At 41.5% G+C, this 17,912-nt stretch overlaps 1 protein-coding gene across 3 annotated transcripts; it reads left to right on the top strand.

The window, feature by feature from the left end:
- Window positions 1-3,835: 3,835 nt before the first annotated feature.
- oip5 (opa interacting protein 5) lies at window positions 3,836-15,960 on the top strand. Of its 3 annotated transcripts, none has more exons than XM_020512736.2 (6): window positions 3,836-3,942; window positions 6,295-6,430; window positions 7,215-7,281; window positions 11,755-11,877; window positions 12,863-12,944; window positions 14,685-15,960. In XM_020512736.2, the coding sequence occupies exons 2-6, from the start codon at window positions 6,295-6,297 to the stop codon at window positions 14,802-14,804; spliced, it is 528 nt and encodes a 175-aa protein (XP_020368325.1). In that variant the 5' UTR covers window positions 3,836-3,942; the 3' UTR covers window positions 14,805-15,960. The 3 variants fall into 3 exon arrangements, with proteins under 3 accessions (XP_020368325.1, XP_048455552.1, XP_048455554.1); XM_048599595.1 differs by lacking the exon at window positions 3,836-3,942 and adding an exon at window positions 5,008-5,235; XM_048599597.1 differs by lacking the exons at window positions 3,836-3,942; window positions 11,755-11,877 and adding an exon at window positions 5,008-5,235.
- The last annotated feature ends 1,952 nt before the right edge of the window (window positions 15,961-17,912 follow it).

Below are 17,912 nucleotides of genomic sequence, written 5' to 3'. Positions count from 1 at the left end.
GTTCTGCTCCAATTTCTAACCAGATTTTCAAGTCTGACCGGATTTGTTTGTCGCTTTTACCTGAACTGCTGTCTATTTCCCATCCTATTATTCATCAGGTCTAGCAAAACACGAGTTCACAGTTACAGTTCCTTCATCAGTAACTGTCTTCCTCTGGCTTATTCCATGTGGATTACAACCGAAATTCTACCCTCCCTCTTTCAGATCTACCTATTATTACAGATAACTCCCAGGCATTCAGCATTAGTCAGATAGGGACATAATTGCAATGTTAGTAACACTGGGAACAGTTTTGGGAACAAGAATTCAAATTCCAACACATTATCTGATGGAATCTATATTTAATTAATTAGAAAGCCTGGAACTGAAAGCTAGTTTCATGTTCACCATTACAAAGACTAGCTTTCAATTGCTGTAAAAAACCATGAAGTAACTTAGGGATGGAAATCTGCCTTCTACCCCTGTTCTGCCTACAAAGTGGTCGACCATGGGTCAGAACCTGTAAGTACTCTGATCATTTTTAAATTAATTTAATTGTGCTTTTAAAAAGAGGGTTGATACAGTCAAATATTCCTGCAAATGTAAATTAAGTGGCTGTCTGGACAGAGAGAGGGAGAGGCCCAGGGAAGTTCACAGCTACTGATGTAAAAGGAATTTCAAACAACATCCCTTCAAAGGGGGAAGGGATTAGAGCCAACTGATCTCTTAAGACTAGAAAGATAATAAGGGATTGATGACCAAACTGCACACTCATTTTGTGCTTTTCTCTTTGAAGAACAAACATGGAGATGATTTATAAAACTAGTTTCAACTCCACTGGAATGTATTAGTGGTACAAAACTCTCTCATGTGTACCAGCCTCAGTTCAAGCTTTAATGTGCTGTGATGGGCATACACAAAGAACTAGCCCCTACTTACCACTGTGTTACAGGCAAAGACCTTCTCACACTCCAAGTGTTACAAAGCATTGAACAAGGAAACAGGATAACAAAATGAATCTCACTCACCCTCAATACTGGAATCCAATCAAGGTCAAAAGGAATCAGAACTACAGAGTGTCAATCGACGTGTAAAACACTCTCTTCACTGTCCTGGGCTCCAATGCTCCTGCCAGGTGAAGCAGCATTTCACTTGCACTTCTTTCAATCTAGTCTATTGCATTCATTGCTCACAATGCAGTTTCCTATACAATGGCTAGACCAAATGCAGACTAGGTGACCATTTTGCAGAATACCCTCATTCTGTCCACAGGAATGACCTCCCAGCTGCTTTCCATTTCAACAAACCACCTTGCTTTCATGCTAACATTTCTGTCCTGGGTCTGCTGCAATTTTCCAAAGAAGCAGAATGCAAACTCAAGGAAAAACACCTTGTTTTCTACATAGGCAAACTACAGCCTCTAGGTCTCGATGTTGAATGTAGTAACTTCAGAAACTGACTGCTTTATATCTGTACTCTGTTTTTCTTACGTTATTTTTCACCACCGCCAAGTCTTGATTACTTTGCAATTAGTAACAAGGGCCAAAGCTCTCCTTTTCACACCTTAACTTACACCCTTTTAACCTCTTTTTTCTTTCTGTTATTAACAACTCCTTTGTCTTTTGCACTACACTATCAGCCCCCTTGGTCTCCTCTACCTCTGTCAAAAGTGTACAATAAAACCTATTTTCCAACACCTTTCAGTTCAGACAAACAGCTATACCAGACTTGAAACATTAACTCTGTTTCTCTCTTCACAAATGCTGCCAGACCTGCTGAGTTTCTCCAGTACTCTGTGTTTGTTGCAAAACAAAGAATTGTGAAATCCACTGCTCAACCAGCAATGTCAATGCTACCAGTAGCCTCGAATGCAGTGCTGGCAATGTTCATCTACCTATTCATCAGCAACAGTTCAGAGACTGACTCATATGTCTTTTTTTAAAAGAAAGAATTATCATTTGGACTCACCTCTTAATTCTAAAGTGTTTGCAGATTCTTCTTTCGTTCGTACTTAATAAACTCACTCTATGTTAACTCAAGAAAGCCTGGTTAAATTGGACCCTTTCAAATCACGAGTTTAATCAGGTCTGGGAGAAGGATTTCTGGAGAAGGGTCCCGACCCGAAACATCAGCTTTCCTGTTCCTCTGATGCTGCCTGGTCTGCTGTGTTCCTCCAGCTCCACACTGTGTTATCTCAGACTCCAGCATCAGCAGTTCTTACTATCTCCATAAGGAAAGGGATCTGTTTCTAAATTAATGTTTTTGTAATCAACTTGAATAAGTTGAATGAAGATGTGGAGCCAATTTGTCCCTGCTCACCCGACAACTTCATGATTTGGGGTATCCTGTCTGAAACCATGCTAACAAATTAGCAGCATCGCCAAGGGTCTGGGTATAACAAATTGAGGAACCTTGCCAGGGTTTTGGTCATATCAGTGTGATTCCAGATCCATAGCAATGTGCCTGACACTCTGAAATGGCCCAGCAAGACACTTCAAGGACAACTAGGGATGGTCAATAAAAGAGTGGGTTTGGGAATGAAGGGAGAATTGTAATGGAGAAGACCAGGGTACACAAAAAGATTACAATTATGTTGCTAGGTGCAGTTTATAGACCACCAGTGAGAAGGATGTGGAGGAACAAACCTGCAGGGAAATTACAGATAAATGGTAACATTCTAGAATAGTTTTAATGGAGACTTCAATGACCTAAACATAGGCTGGGAGACTGTAGTGTACCTGGACTGTATTCAAGAGAGCTTCCTACAGGAGTAGATTTTCAGTCTGACAAGAAAGGAAGCCCTGTTGGACCTGGCACTTGGAAATGAGGATGAGTCAAGTGGATCAAGTGTCAGTGAGGGGACGTTTAGGAAACAGTGATAATTGTATTATTAGATGGTGGAAAATGATATGCAACAATCTAGAGTGAGAACAATCAATTGGCAGAGAGGACACCTCAATGAGGCAAGAACAGAGTTGAGCAGGATTGACTGGAACTAGAGGTTGGTGGAAAAAATAGTAACTGAACAATAGGATACCCTCAAAGAGGAGATGGTCCAGGTACAGTCAAGATACATCCTCTCAAATAGAGAAGGTGGAACAAACAAATCCAGAGCTCCTGCATGAAAAAGGAGATAGGAATTAAGATTAAAAAAAGTGTGCTTATGACAAGTGTCAGATAAATTGAGAACCAAGAGGAATATCAAAGGTTCAGAGGGAAGGTCAAAAAGCAAATGAGAGAAGCAAAGAGGAATTCTAAAAGACTGACAGCCAGCATAAAGAAATGTCACAGTCTTCTGTGGCCATATAAACAGTAAAAGGCTGATAAAAGGTGGAGTAGAGCCAATTAGGTATCAAGAAAGGAGTATAAACCTGGTCAATGTATTAAATGAACACTATGCACCTGTCTTTTCTAATGATAGAAATGCTCCCTAGGCCATGGTGACAGGGAATTCAGTCACTAGGACCGATCAAAATTGAAATGGCAGAAGTGTGGAATAGATTGTCGGTACTTAAAAATGAACAAGGCACCCAGAACTGGTTGAGATGCACCCAAGGATTTTGAAGGAAGTGAGAATGAACATTGCAGGGGACCTAGGCACAAGCTTTCAGTATTCTCTACTCTTGAGAGGTGTCAGAGTCTGAAAAAAATTACAAACTCTACTACAGCCTCGTTCAAGAGAGGATAATCCCAGCAACTGCAGACCAATCAGTTTGACTTCCAATGATGGAGAAGCCTCCTAGGACAACCATTTGGAATACAATTTGTAGTCCCTGTCCCTTCTCTCATCTCTCTCCCGTCCCCGCTCCACTACTCTGCCCCTCCCCCTCTTTTCGCCCCGCCCCCTCTTTTCTCCCCGCCCCCCCCACGCCGCCTGTTCTCCCGAAGACGACGTACCGCGCATGTGCAGCGGTTTGAACGCTGCGCGGCGCGCGCCTGTTAACGGTCGTGTTTGTGGAGGAGGTGAGGGGGTCGGCTCGGTGTGGGGCAGATGGTGGTTGGGGTGCTGTTCGCTTCTTCCCCCCCTCTCCCCCGAGAGAAAAATAAAATAACCGCCGAGAGCAGCAATAACAACAACATGTCTCTGTTGTTCCCCTGGCAGAGGAATTGGCTGGAAGAGGGCACGGTGTCTTTGGGTTTTTGGTGGGAGGGGGTTTATTGTTAAGGAGAGGCGCTGCAGTGTCTAGACTAAAGGGGAAGGTTTGGTTCGTGTCAGCTCTCAGCAAAAAAAAAGCTTATTTCTGGCACCTTCGATGTGACCAAATGTCTCATAAAGTTACCAAAACTGGGTCTCATGAAAAGATAGCAGGACAGATGACCAAAACATGGTCAAACAGGTGGCTTATGAGGAACCAGAGCCGTGCCCTCTCCTTTAATAATCCCCTGTTGTAATTTACCCAGTAAACTATGTGCTTCTGGATTGCCAATTTATTGCCTCTGCACTTTATATACCTTTTACACTTTATCTGTCACTTTAAACAAGCCTTTTCTTTTATTACGTTTGATCTTCTCTTGTCTCAGTGTAAGATTTTGCTCCAAGGAGCAGTTTCCCAATGTTATAAATAGCACTTGTTCTCCACTTGGCCACTAATGTGCTAGCTAGTCGTTTCTTTAAACTGCATGTTCTATGTTATGATTTCAATAGCAGGGGCCTCTATATTGAATGCTAAAGTGTCAAAAGTGTAAGAATGTTTATAATCTATCTTAATGTGCCAATGCTAGACACAAGCCAAGAGCTAATCACATTCTCTGGTGCAATATTTCAGTGTCTGCTAATAGACAGGATATCCATTTGTGTAGGTCTTGTATAAAAGCAAATTGTTGGGTTTTGAAAATAAAAAAGTGCTGGAGCAACATTCTGCAGAAGAGTCATACTGGACTCATAATGCTAACTCTGTTTCTCTTTCTCCCCAGATACTGCCAGACCTGCTGAGTTTTTCCAGCTCTTTCTGCTTTTATTGTGTATAGGACCTGGAGTCTAGGCATTATTAGTGACTGAACAGTCCAGTTGCAATTGAGATAGACAGACAGTTTGTTTTCCAAATGCTTGCTGGGCGATGGAGGTACTGTGGCTCAATTGCTGGCATTTCTGGCACCAAACTGGGTTCAAGTCCCACTCTGAGATTTGTTGGAAGGAGTGTTTGTAACACTGTTGAACAGGTTCTTATTCAGCTTGTAAATCCTTCCAACATTCAACACCATCCCTCAGTGAAAGGAAAGAAAGAAAAAAAGTGTGGTGATGAACACAGTGATTGGGTAAGCAATATACTAGTGAGTGGGCAATACAATAGTGGTCTTTCTGGAAGTACTTTATCCCCTTTAAAAGCAGTTGAGGCATGAAATACTTGGAAAAACTGTTGAGGATGGGTTATCTTAAAAAAGTACTTTTAGTTTTCATCTGAATGTCTATAATGACTCTTTATTAAGGCTTCTCTAACTTGTTGCCACAACAACTTGAAAATGATTCTCCTTTTACCCATTGGTTTTAAGACAGAAAGGAAACTGAGTTTGCAGCAAATTGTCACTTCATTCCATTGGTAGCATTCGATAGTCAGGATTTTAAACATTTCATTCGTAGTATGTGGGTCTTGCACTTATTGCCTATCTTTGAGAAGTGGTGGTGAGTTGCCGCCTTGAACCACTACAGTCCATGTGCTGTGGGTTGACCCACAATGCCATTAAGGAGGGAATTTCCAGAATTTTGATACAGTGACACTGAAGGAATGGCAATATATTTCCAAGTCAGGCTTGGAGGGGAACTTGCAGGTGGTCGTGTTTATAGTATTCATTGCCCATGTCCTTCTAGATGATAGTGATCATGAAAGGTGCCATCCAAGGAGCTTTGGTGAATCTCTGCAATGCATCATGTAGATAGTTGACATCGCTACTAAAGAACATTGCAGGGAGTGAATGTTTGTGGATGTAGTGTTATTCAAATAGGGCTGCTTTATCCTGGATGGTGTCAAGTTTCTTGCATGTTGTTGGAGCTGCACCCACCCAGGCAAGTGGGAAGTATGTCATCACACTCCTGACTTGTACCTTGTAGATCGTGGACAGGCTTTGCGGAGTCAGGAGGTGGGATACTCACCGCAGGATTCTTAGCCTCTTACCTGCTCTTGTAGCCACTGTGTTTAATGGCTACTCCAGTTCCTGAGGTTTTCTTCGTGCAACCTCATGACATGTTGAAATATACTTTAATTGTGTTTACAGTCTGAATATTTCATCAATATAGTTCAGTTTGCACATCCCAATTGCGATGATTGATTGTTTTGATCAGTTGTTCTCTCTTTCTTTCTTCTTGTGTGCCCTGTTTAGATGGACAGTGTTGTGATTGGGTCCTTGAAGGTGAAGGACTGTGTGATCTTCCAGTGCAAGAGATGTCACACTGTGTTGGGAGATTCTCTGCAATCCTGCGGTAGCAGCTTACCATTGAACATGCTGATATGTTTGAGTAAGTGTTGGGTTAGCTATATATGAATGGTGATAGATTTTTAATCAGGAAGAGAATCAAAGCAAGAATGTGGAGTTAAGGATTATCAGATCAGGCATGATCTCATTGAATGGCAGAGCAGATATAAAGGGCTGAATGGCCTACTTCTGTAAGTCTTGTGGAAAAATACAGGAGCTTGACCACATGCGCCAACAGGTTCAAGAACAGCATCTTCCCTGCTGTTATCAGGCTGATGAATGGACTTCTCTAATTTCAGTTCTAATGCTGACCTTGCTTTTGTACACCTCCTGTGCAGTCGTAACCTTGTGTGCCTCGCTCTGTCTAAGCACCCTGTGATTGTACTGCTCGCAAAAATAACTTTTCACTGTACTTAGGTACACGTGACCACAATAAATCAAATCAAATCTTAGAATGAAATCACAAGCTGATATCCTGTTGAGAATGCCAAATGTGGCAGGTATTAGCTGTTGGACAACCCCCCCCCACCCCACCCCACCCCCACCCACCACCTCCCATTCCAGTGAATTGGTCTCTGTTGCTGTAAGCACTTAGGCTTAGTGCCACAGAAGGCAATCACATTTCTCCTTTTTACTGGGAATTATTTCTTAAATCATGAACATAAAGCAGAACTGCCATATAACCGTTCCTGAACTGATTTGACTGCACAATCCCAGAGGACATTAAGTTGCACTTGAGTTTTTAGAATGCTTCTAATGGAAATACCATTTCACCACAACTCTGATGTCCCTTCTCATTCATAGAATTTCTGTTGTCTTGGTTTCAGGGGTGACTGAAAATGTGGACATGGATCCCGTCAGCTTTATTGGGTGTGAAGGGCCAATGTCTAAATGGTGAGCATACAACGCTAGCTACTGTTTATACTTAGCTGGGAATAATAGAAGCTAAAGTCATTTTTAATCATTCAAGTTGTATATAATTTTTAACCTCAGCTGTCAAAGATTTAATACTTTAACACTGTTCCAAATTACAACAGCAAATAGAATCAATGCACACAAATACATTTTTGAGAGAAGCAGAGGGTTATCTTGTATGGCTGACCTTCCCTGTACCAAGATTACCTGGTATTCAGCTATATTGTTGTGTTCTCTACCACAGAGTGTCTTTACTAGGCTTGGTGTCCAAGTTTAATTTTCTGTGGTGTCCTCAACATCATTGAGCAACCTTTATTAATTGCTCTTTGCCACGTTGTTTTGCAAACCCTGCCACAGATGTTGCTAGAAGTACTGTTGGAGTTTCTGTACTCCTGTATTGAGAAAGTCAAGTGTGACATGGTGTACTTGGATAGAAATAAGGTGATCGCAGACTACTTGGATAATAAGAGACCAAACAAGTTAAAAGGCCCAAAAGATCTAGAGAGATAGAAACACAAATCACTGAAAGCAGCAATAAAGATTAGTGAGGCCATTATTTAACAAAAAAGCAAAGAAACCCAGCAAAAGTGTTCATTTTTAGAGGGATAGATCTGAGAAGTGGAAAATGTTTTAAACTTGTATCGAACCTTGGTTAGTCCACACAGTACACAGCTTTGGACTTCCCACTATAAAAATAACGAAGAGGGATTGAAGGAAGTACAAAACAGGTTGACGAGAATGATTTTAGAACGGAGATGGCCTATTTACAGGCTGAAATTCTTCCTTCTAGGGTAGTGAAGGCTGAGGGGTGACCTGATAGAGGTCTCTAAGACAATGTATGTGTCTGGTGGGATGGGTGTAGGCCAAATGCTTTCACTTCTGGGAGAAACCAAAATTACAGGTTCATAGGTATAAGATAGTTAATCATGAATTCAGTAGTGATTTCAAGGGGAACTTCGTTGTTAAAATTTGGGATTTGGTTCCTCTAGGTAGTTAAAATAGGAGCTGAAGTGGGCAACTAGGCCCTTCAAACCTGCGTTGCTGTTCAGTAAGATGACTGATTTGTTTATGGCATTAACTCCGCTTTTCAGCTTGTCCTCCGTAATGCTTCACTCCCATGTAGCCAAATAACTGATTAATTGAATATATTTATTTGGGGTGGCACAATGATCAGCACTGCTGCCTGACAGCAGTGCAGGACCCGAAATAGATTCCAGCCGTGGGCGTCTGTGTCGAGTTTGCACGTTCTCCCCATGTCTATGTGGGTTTCTGCCAGGTGCTCCGGTTTCTTTCCACAGTCCAAAGGTATGCAGGTTATGTAGATTGGCCATGTTAAATTGTCCCATAGTGTCCAGGGATGTGGAGGCTAGGTTGATAAGCCTTGGGAAATGTGGGGTTACAGGGATAGTATGGAGAGTGGGATGCTGTTTGGAAGGTTGGTGCAGACTCAATGGCCCAAATGGTCTCTTTCAGCACTTTCAGGGATGCTATGATTCTGTGCAGCCTCCACTGCTTGCTGGGGAAGAGAATTCCGATTACTAATGACTAATGAGAAGGAGTTCCTTCACTTCTCCAACTTCAAATGTAAGACCTCTTTTGTTTTAAACTGTGGCTTCTAAATTTCCACATAAATGATAACATTCAACATCTATCCAGTCAAGCCCCCTCAGTATCTTTTGTTTCAATAAGATCACCCCTGCTCCTAAACCCCAATAAGTAAGACACGATCCAATCTACACTTTCATGGAGAAGCAAATTAAGTGCATGAGGGAGAATGGTGTGAAGGGACATCGGCTGTACCAATTAAGTTCCAAGTGGTGTTTCTGTTTTTTTAAGCAAAAAGACTTTAAGTGAAGCATTGACATGAATCAGAGTTAAAACTGGGGTTGGTTTCTGTAGGGCCTTCCTTAATAGAAAAAGAATTAAACGTCATACCTGTAAGCTCTAAATTGAGCTAGCAGCTACTGGCAAGAAGGGCACAGCAACCCCCCAAAAAGACCCACATGCAGCAGCCATGATATGGCCAGAAACTAGCAACAGCAGGCAGTCAGGTAAGCGAAGGCACATTACGCAGTCCCTAGACCCTGGCTCCAATATTACATTTTCCTTTTATACAGACATTTTTACATTTTATTTTAGTTTGTTATTTATTAATAAAATAATATGGTTATTTAAAGTGATAGTAGGAACTGCCGATGCTGGAGAATCTGAGATAACAAGGTGTAGAGCTGGATGAACACAGAATAAATCTGAAGGGTCTCGACCCGAAACATCAGCTTTCCTGCTCCTCTGATGCTGCTTGGCCTGCTGTGTTCATCCAGCTCTACACCCTGTTATCTCTGGTTATTTAAAGTATTGCATTTCACGGTTTCCCAATTTTCCTGACTTTCGTACCAGGGTTTCTGTACTAAACAATTAATTATTTCTTTAAGTAATTAGACTGTAGCTGCAAATAAATAGATATAAACCATTGCCATACGACCCCACTATCTAAAACTCTAATCCTCTTACAAACTTTTACACACAGAACACACTTCACAACGGCTGGGATATTATGCAATCTGGTAAATCCCTATTTTTACAAATAGTTCTTTCTCAATGCATTTGACAGCTTTTAAAGATAAAACAAAAAGGCATGGTCCTTACAGATGTTGAAGTGATACTATGCTAAATGGGGCAGCTATAAATGCAAAGTACACTTATGTCAATAGAAAGTAGAGTGGGGGGAGCCTTATGTGTGAAATGATGCTGGCTTCGCTCAGTGGGGCTGAATAACGTGTTTCTATGCTATACATCTAAGTAACTCAAAGCCGAGATTCACCAGTGGTCGGGGCGGGCGGTGCCAGCAGCAGCGGACTGTTCAATATTGCGGCAAGGTAACATCTGCAGCCGTACTGGGACTCGTGGCTTTGCGGTGGCCTGGCCTGGCATTGGAGCCGGGGACCCTTGGTTGCGGGGCAAGTGTGGGTTCAGCAGTGTCAGTGAAGTGGGGCCAACGGCAGATGGTGCCTAAAGTGGGGTGATGCCTACATTGGTGGGTCCCGCACAGGCACTGCTGAGGCAGTGAAGGTCTCTGTTGAGACTAAGTGCTGGCATGAGTTGGGTCGGAAAGACTGATATTCTGAACTTTTTACTACACTGCATTTCTAATTTTATTCCTATGACCTATAATGCTGGACTGTTTATTTCTTTGCTTTTATAATTGTTTTTTGTTCCCTAAAGAATTTGATCTTGAGTATCTGTACCTAGGTATCTTTGTACCTAAGATGGTGCTGTAATGTGGTGACTTAAATATTTCACTGTACTCATTCAAGAACATGTGAAATAAATCTAATTTAATTCAATTCAAGAGAGTGATCTAAAATGTTCAAGCTGAAAAATCTCAAGTTAGGCTAGAAAGGAATCTGCTCAGGCAGATTAGAACAGACAATAAATCCCTGTAAATGGATGGATGCTTATAGACCTGAGGGTGCTCAATGAGTTTAGGGACACAGTCTATAGCATGCTGACCAATAGTAGAATTAATAAATACAGTGGATTCGAAACAAATCAACATGTAATTTTATTTGCCAAATGTGAAAACAAAACTTGAACTTGTCAGCCCTATGTTAACAGGCAGAATAATGGAACTGAAAACAGGAACACATTTAAAGATCCCTTGTGTAAATAACCTAAACGTGTGATCATAGAATTGTTGCAGCACTGGAGGATGACATTTAGCCCACTGTGTCAGTGATGTCTCTAAGAGTACATCTGCTGGTCCCATTCCCTGTAGCCCTGCAAATATTTCCCTTCCTGATTTTCATCCAGTTTCCTCTTAAAAGCCAGAGCTGACTCTCCCTCCACCACACACTCTGGTAATGTAGTCCAGATCCTTTTCATAATAAGAACCAAAAATTTTGCCTGAATAAATTTCTGTTTGGAGGGTGCAGCGTGTCATTTGGGCATCAGAAACTCTTGAAGCATGACATGTCTTGGCCTCCAGAAAGCCAGTAAGGCATGAGAGGCACAGCGCAGTGGAAATCCTGGAACCAATATTGATATCCTAGATGATGCAATGACTCTGAGGAAGCAAAGGATTTGGGTTAGGGTGAGTTTGACAGAATTTGGTTACTGCAAGTCTTGCTTTTAACCATTGTTACAGTAATTTAGACAAGCATCTGTGTCCTTTATTATCAAGGAGGACATACATAGCATTTTGAAGAGAAATTGGGTTGGGCAAGCAACAGAAATTCCAATGAGTATACATTACTGCAAATCAGCGTGAATTCAATATTCTGCTGTCTTAAGCATTCTGGTAATACGGATATTAACTTTCAAAAAAAAACTGCAAAGAGACTATGGCTTAATGTTACAATACATTAGAATAAAACTGACATAGGAATAGCAAATTGTTAGTAAGGTTATTCACAGGGACTTTTTCAACTTCTATATAACGTTTTCTATTTGTAGCCTTTACAAGTCGCTTTACTGCAGCTTGTGCAGAGCCCATGTGGGTATTGTTCCTTTCTCTACAACAGATGCTTTGGATCACTTACGTGGACTATACTGCTTGGACAAGTGTGCCTTGCACTGGTGAGTAGTAATAGCAGTCCTGGTGCCGGAGTTCCATACACTTGTCCTATTTATTCATTACCCAAGTTCAAACACAACCCATAATGGCTCTCAAGATCATAGATGAAATATTTAGGGAGTAATTAGATTGAAATGGTGAAAATGGATTTTACAGCTCTGCTCATTTAAGTGGAATCCAAACAGAAATGATTGAAAATGTTCAGATGGCTCTTCCTCCCTTTCCACTCCCTAATGAAGACTTTCAACAGTGACAGTGCCAAATCATTGAGAATTTTTGATCAGAGTTGAAAACCATGTTCTGTGATTTAATGCAATAGTTGGTTGTGCAGCAAGCACAAGACTAGAATTGTGTAGGAGATCTATGAAGTAGGGAGGCCAGTTCTGTCAGTGTTGGTGCTCTGCCTTTCAAGTGTCTAATATGCATTACTCAACTGGAAATAGGGTCTCTTGTAATCTGTTCAGTGAGTGTAAAATATCCCACAATACAGCAATTTTTTTATTAACTGGTACCTATGGAACCAGTTGGTCAAATATTCTGGTTGACCAGGAGGTCCACATAAGCAAAGTAAAAACACACACTAAGTAATAGGAACGTAACGTCATTGTTATACTTTATTTGGAGCATAAATTGCACCCGCAACTGATTACTCATCGCAGTAATACAGTAAACTTTGCAGTATTTGAGGTACATAATTTTTTTCTGGTTTATTGAGAGTGCAGGTTCATAAAGTGCCAGTTAAAATAAAGTTTGCTGTATTTGAAGAGAAGGAAAATGCTGTGTTCCTTCCTTATGTATCATGACAAAATGCACTAACTAATTAGCATTTTCTTTTTGTGGCATTGCGGTGCACTTATTAAATGCTGACGACAAGAAGTTGTAGGTAGTAATAATTTGAGATGCTGAGAGAGTAAATTAAAGTATATTTGGGTTTAGAAACAAGCTAAAATTTGCAGTGATCCTTTGTGTAATTGTTTCATCTTTCAGCTACATGTTGCAGAGCAAGTCTGAGGTGGAACCTGCTGCCCTAAACCTTCAACCACAATGTTTAACTCAGCACATAGGAGAGGTAATATGGTGCTCAATGTGTCTATGTCCTAAACCTTTGGGAAATAAAGCAGTTGTACCAGATACCCAGCTCTCTACCCCCTCCCCAGTTCTGAAGAAGGGTCCTGACCTGAAACGTTGACCTTCCTACTCTGATGCTGCCTGGCCTGCTGTGTTCCTCCAGCTCCACGCTGTGTTGACCACTCAGTTCGGTGTTAAGCTGTAAATATGGACAGGATGGGCCCGTGCTACAGTTTGTCCTGTATCATCTGATACGTACATGTGGATACCACCTCAGTAGTGACTCTCATTTTCAGGTCCTGATCTTGTCTCCACTGGAAGTAATGAAATATACTGTAAAGCCTATCTGGTCAAAATGCAGTGTGGCTAGGGTGATGGAGAGGAAGAGGTCAAACTTCACCATGATATCTACTACCTCTGAACAAAATGGAAAGAAATTGCAAGTTTGATCCCGTTTTGGCACCTGACACATGTACAGTTTGTCCAACCATCCCTCATCACTCATTCACCCCAAACCCTGGGCTCCCACTTGGCTTCACCAATCACCACTTCTGGTAGCTATACCTCACTACACTGACACGCCACCAGCTACCTCTCCACCTGCCGCTTGCTTTCTCCTGTGGAGTGGGGGTACAAACAGTGAAAGAAAGAAGTACAAGGGCAAAGCATTTTGGGGGTGGGAGAGGGATGGTGCAGGAAGCAAGGAGAGCCAAAAAACAATGCCTTTTCTTGTCTAAAATAACAAGGTGTAGAGCTGGAGGAACACAGCAGGCCAGGTAGCATCAGAGGAGCAGGAAAGCTGACGTTTCAGGTCTGGACCCTTCTTCAGAAATGGGGAAGGGGATTCTGAAATAAATAGAGGGGGGAGGCGGATGAAAGGTGGATAAAGGAGCAGATAGGTGGAGAGGAGATGGACAGGTCAAGGAGGCAGGGATGGAGCCAGTAAAGGTGAGTGTAGGTGGGGAGTCAGGATGGGGGTTGGTCAGTCAAGGGAAGATGGACAGGTCAAGGAGGCGGGGATGAGGCTGGTGGGTGGGGGTGGGGATTGGTCAGTGAGGCGAGAGAAGCAGATAGGTGGGAGAAAAGATGGACAGGTCAAGGAGGCGGGGACAAGCTGGACTGGTTTTGTTATCTGTTCACTCGATGTCGGCAGTGACCTAACTGGCATGTCACTGCATCTGCATGTGCAGAAAGTGCTCCCCCTAGTGTTGCAACACAAGTGTTGGCAGTTTTTTCCCTTTTTTTCATTCTTCTTTCCAGAACTGCCCTGACATGTAACTAATTTTTTCCCCCATCACCAAATCACCTGTGGTATTTTTCCATGCATCAAACATCACCAGTAAGTCACTCATGTTTCCAATTAAATCATTTACATGCAAAGGCCATTAAGGATAATACAAACCATCAAAGGGATGTAGGAAGTGGGGGTGGGGGGAAGGATGCTAAATACAAACTAAGATGAATGCAATAACAAGATTACATCACCACTCAGTGAACCAGCCATCAAAGCTGTAATGTTGGATTAGTAGATTACAGAATTATTAGTTTTCTCATGAAATTCCCTGACTACACAGCAACAGCTGTGTGAAACCTGTGAATGTGGCTTACTGAACAACTTTATTTTGCTTTTAGGATAATTACTGGTTGTGCATCTTTCCCACCTTGGCTGACACTGTCTAGCAATGTTTCAGTCCTTTATGCATTGAACGTCCATCTGACTGCCTTCCTTTTTAACTTCTAGTTGAAAAGACAGCTTGTGGTGGCTCACTATCGATTGTTAGCAGCAATGAACAAGTTGGATGAACTGGTTGGAGAGGAGGGTGGACTAGGGACCAGTGTCACTCTGAGACATAGGCATTAACAGAAGTGCGGCCTGTGCTCCAAGGTTTGGGATAGTGCCATTTTGGGCCTTTGAAAATACAGCCACTGTTAACTACAAGCTCAGCTGCCACACTTGGCTGCCTTGAAAAAGAATCTTCACTTCAACAGAGTTCTGAGATTGGAGCAGAGGAAGCATCACTGTTTTGAAATTGTTCATAAGCATCTTCAGTCGTGCGTGTACTGAGCTTTGGCTTTATGTAACCTGTTATCTGACATTCAGAACTTGATTACACCTATGCCGTCCAACACGTAACCTGATCACATTCACATTAGTATAACCTGCAATCTGATTAACAGAATAGTACAACACCTTGGGTAATTTAAGTCCTCAGAAGCCAGTAACGTGCTATCAAGGACTGCAGTTCACCTTTACACTACGGCAAATAGTGAATTCACATTAGTCACTATCACGTCCTACCTGGTACTCAGAAATGTACTAAATATACACTGCTCCTAGTCAGCTTTAGTGTCCATATAATCATCACAAAATCTAAATATAAGATGTTAAGTTGGCCTGCTGCCTCATGACTACATTACTAATTTATAGTGGGTTTGTGTTACAGGCATATCAATTTTAGTGCTCAGCCACTTCAAATCATTACAACATACTGTCCACCCCCTGTCTCTTTTTTTTTCCTTTCTATCTGGAAGAATTTCTTAATCTTCTGAGATCCAGGCAAGTTGACTGATCAAAGTTAATTCCCCATCATTGGATGATAGTTGCTTGAGCTGTTATCCAGTACAGGCAGTATTGAACTGTAAAACGACAGGTAAACTGGCTAGCTGTAAGCAGCTGGAGGAAAGCTCAGGGCCAACACAGCTCAGTAATATTTGTTCCTCACCAGCACTCAAAACAATGAATATTGATCTACTCTGAACAATGACATTTATCTTACCTCTCAATGGTCAAATATTGGCAAATATTGCACTGTGTAGTTTACAACAAGCTTTGCTCCCTTCTGTTAAATTCATTTGCTACTTGGTTATCACTGGGAGTGGGCTGCTGTCTGAATCCATCAGCTAATGTAATTCCATCAGCAACTGCGATCTTGAACTGTGTAGCTTGGTATGTGTTGGTGAACTGTTTAACTTATGTAATACTGTAACAAATTGAGCAATAAATAGAATGGAGCAGATTCATTGTTTTTGTGTTTTTTTTTGTCTTATCCAATACTTCTAGTCTATTTTTAGATTAATCATATGAGTTTGAGTTTGTTCCTGTGGCAGATTTAGAGTTGATATAAGACTGAAGATTTGATATGATTTATTATTGTCACATGTTTTGTGTGCAGTTCAGGCAGATACTAACACATCAGGAGCATAGGAAGAGGAGTAGGCCATTCAGCCCCTGCACCATTCAATGAAATCATGGTTGCTCTTTGGCCTAACTCCACAAAGCTGCCTTTGGCCCATGTCCTTTAAAACCCTTGACAAAAATTTATCTGTCTCAGATTTATAATCAACTGATGCAGCATCCACTGCTGTTTGTAGATGAGAGTTCCAAACATCTACCACCCTTTGTGTGTAGAAGGGCTTCCTAACATCTCTCCAGAACGGTCTGGTTCTAATTCTCAGACTTTGGTCCTAGTTCTCAGACTATGCACCCTAGTTCTAGAAACCCCCAATTGGTGGAAATAGTTTATCTACCCTGTCTTTTGTTAATATCTTAAAGACTTTGATCAGATCATCCCTTAACCTTCCAAATTCTAGAGAAAACAGGTTTAAATTGTACATTCTCTCCTCAAACTTACCTGGACTTCAGGGGTTATCATTGATTCAGGCCTTGACCCCCACCCAAGTGATAAGCAATCACTGACATGGACAGAGTTAATATTTGAGTTTGTGATGTTTCTGCACACTTTCACAGACCGTCTCTTGTTTCATGCATGGGGAAAGATGATGCCACTTGCATAACTTGCTGTCTGTTTGGTTGCAAAGTCACTGGACCTTCCTGGTTTGTAAATCTTTGAGTTGACATTTCTTCTTGTGCAGGCAGAGATATCCCCTGATAGTGGAGGCCATTGAGTGTGCTGATGCTGAGCAGGTGAATTTCTGGTTGCAAAGCTGTGTTACTGTACGCTTGCTGTCTGTGTAGACAAGTAGCGTTATTACTCTTTATGTAACTGACATGGAATATTAGTACTTCCTGTATCATTTTCTAGGTAATCTACCGAGGAAACCGCAAAGGAGGAATACCAGTTGGATGTTGACTACAACTTCAGGTTCATGAGTCTGTGAAAAAGCAGCCAGCAATTTGTAACAACCTTCATTCACATCATCCAGATGCCTGCATTGTTACAATGGGAGACTTTAATCAGCTTATCATTGAGCAAATTCTACATGACTTGAATTTAGTACAGATTGTAAACAGCCCAACACAGTGCATATGAAGGTTGAAATCCTGGCTCCACTTGTTGTATAGCCAGCACACTATGGTTCTTTGGGAGATGATAATATATACTTTTGTGGCTTCTCGTCAGATTTGTATGTACACAACAGTGGAATCAACAATCATCTTCAATTAAGAATAAGCCTGTAACATGTACTTTCACAGCTATTAACAAGTTCTATAATACAAGGTTATAGTCCAACAGCTTTACTTAAGCTTACACAAGCTTTCGAAGCACTGCTCCTTTGTCAGGTGAAGTGGAGGGAAGTGCACAACTGACGAAGGAGTGGCGCTCCAAAAACTTGTGATTTTAAATAAACCTGTTGGACTATAACCTTATGTTGCCTGACTTCTGACTTTGTCCACTCCAGTCCAACAGCAGCCACTCTACGTCATTAACAAGTGTGCTTAATGAGTTGAATATTTCCAGCAGGGTAATACTACATGTTTGGATTTCACAAGGAATCAAATTAGGTTCAATTGTATATTTAGCTATCATAAACAATGCTTACATGGAGGGTTCTTATAGCATAGCGGTAGTGTCCGGACCTCTGAACCAGGAGACTTACCTGCTCTAGAGGTGACTAATAACAGTTCCAGACAGTTCGATTAGAAAATGAATCAGCCTGCATTGATACCATCTTGTTTGTTCATCACTATATATCTATGGATGACCTAACCCTTCTACTATGGAGTTGT

The sequence above is a fragment of the Rhincodon typus genome, chromosome 8 (assembly GCF_021869965.1).
Source record: "Rhincodon typus isolate 14 chromosome 8, sRhiTyp1.1, whole genome shotgun sequence".
Taxonomy (NCBI): Eukaryota; Metazoa; Chordata; class Chondrichthyes; order Orectolobiformes; family Rhincodontidae; genus Rhincodon; species Rhincodon typus.
This window is presented reverse-complemented; position numbering and strand designations above follow the sequence as displayed.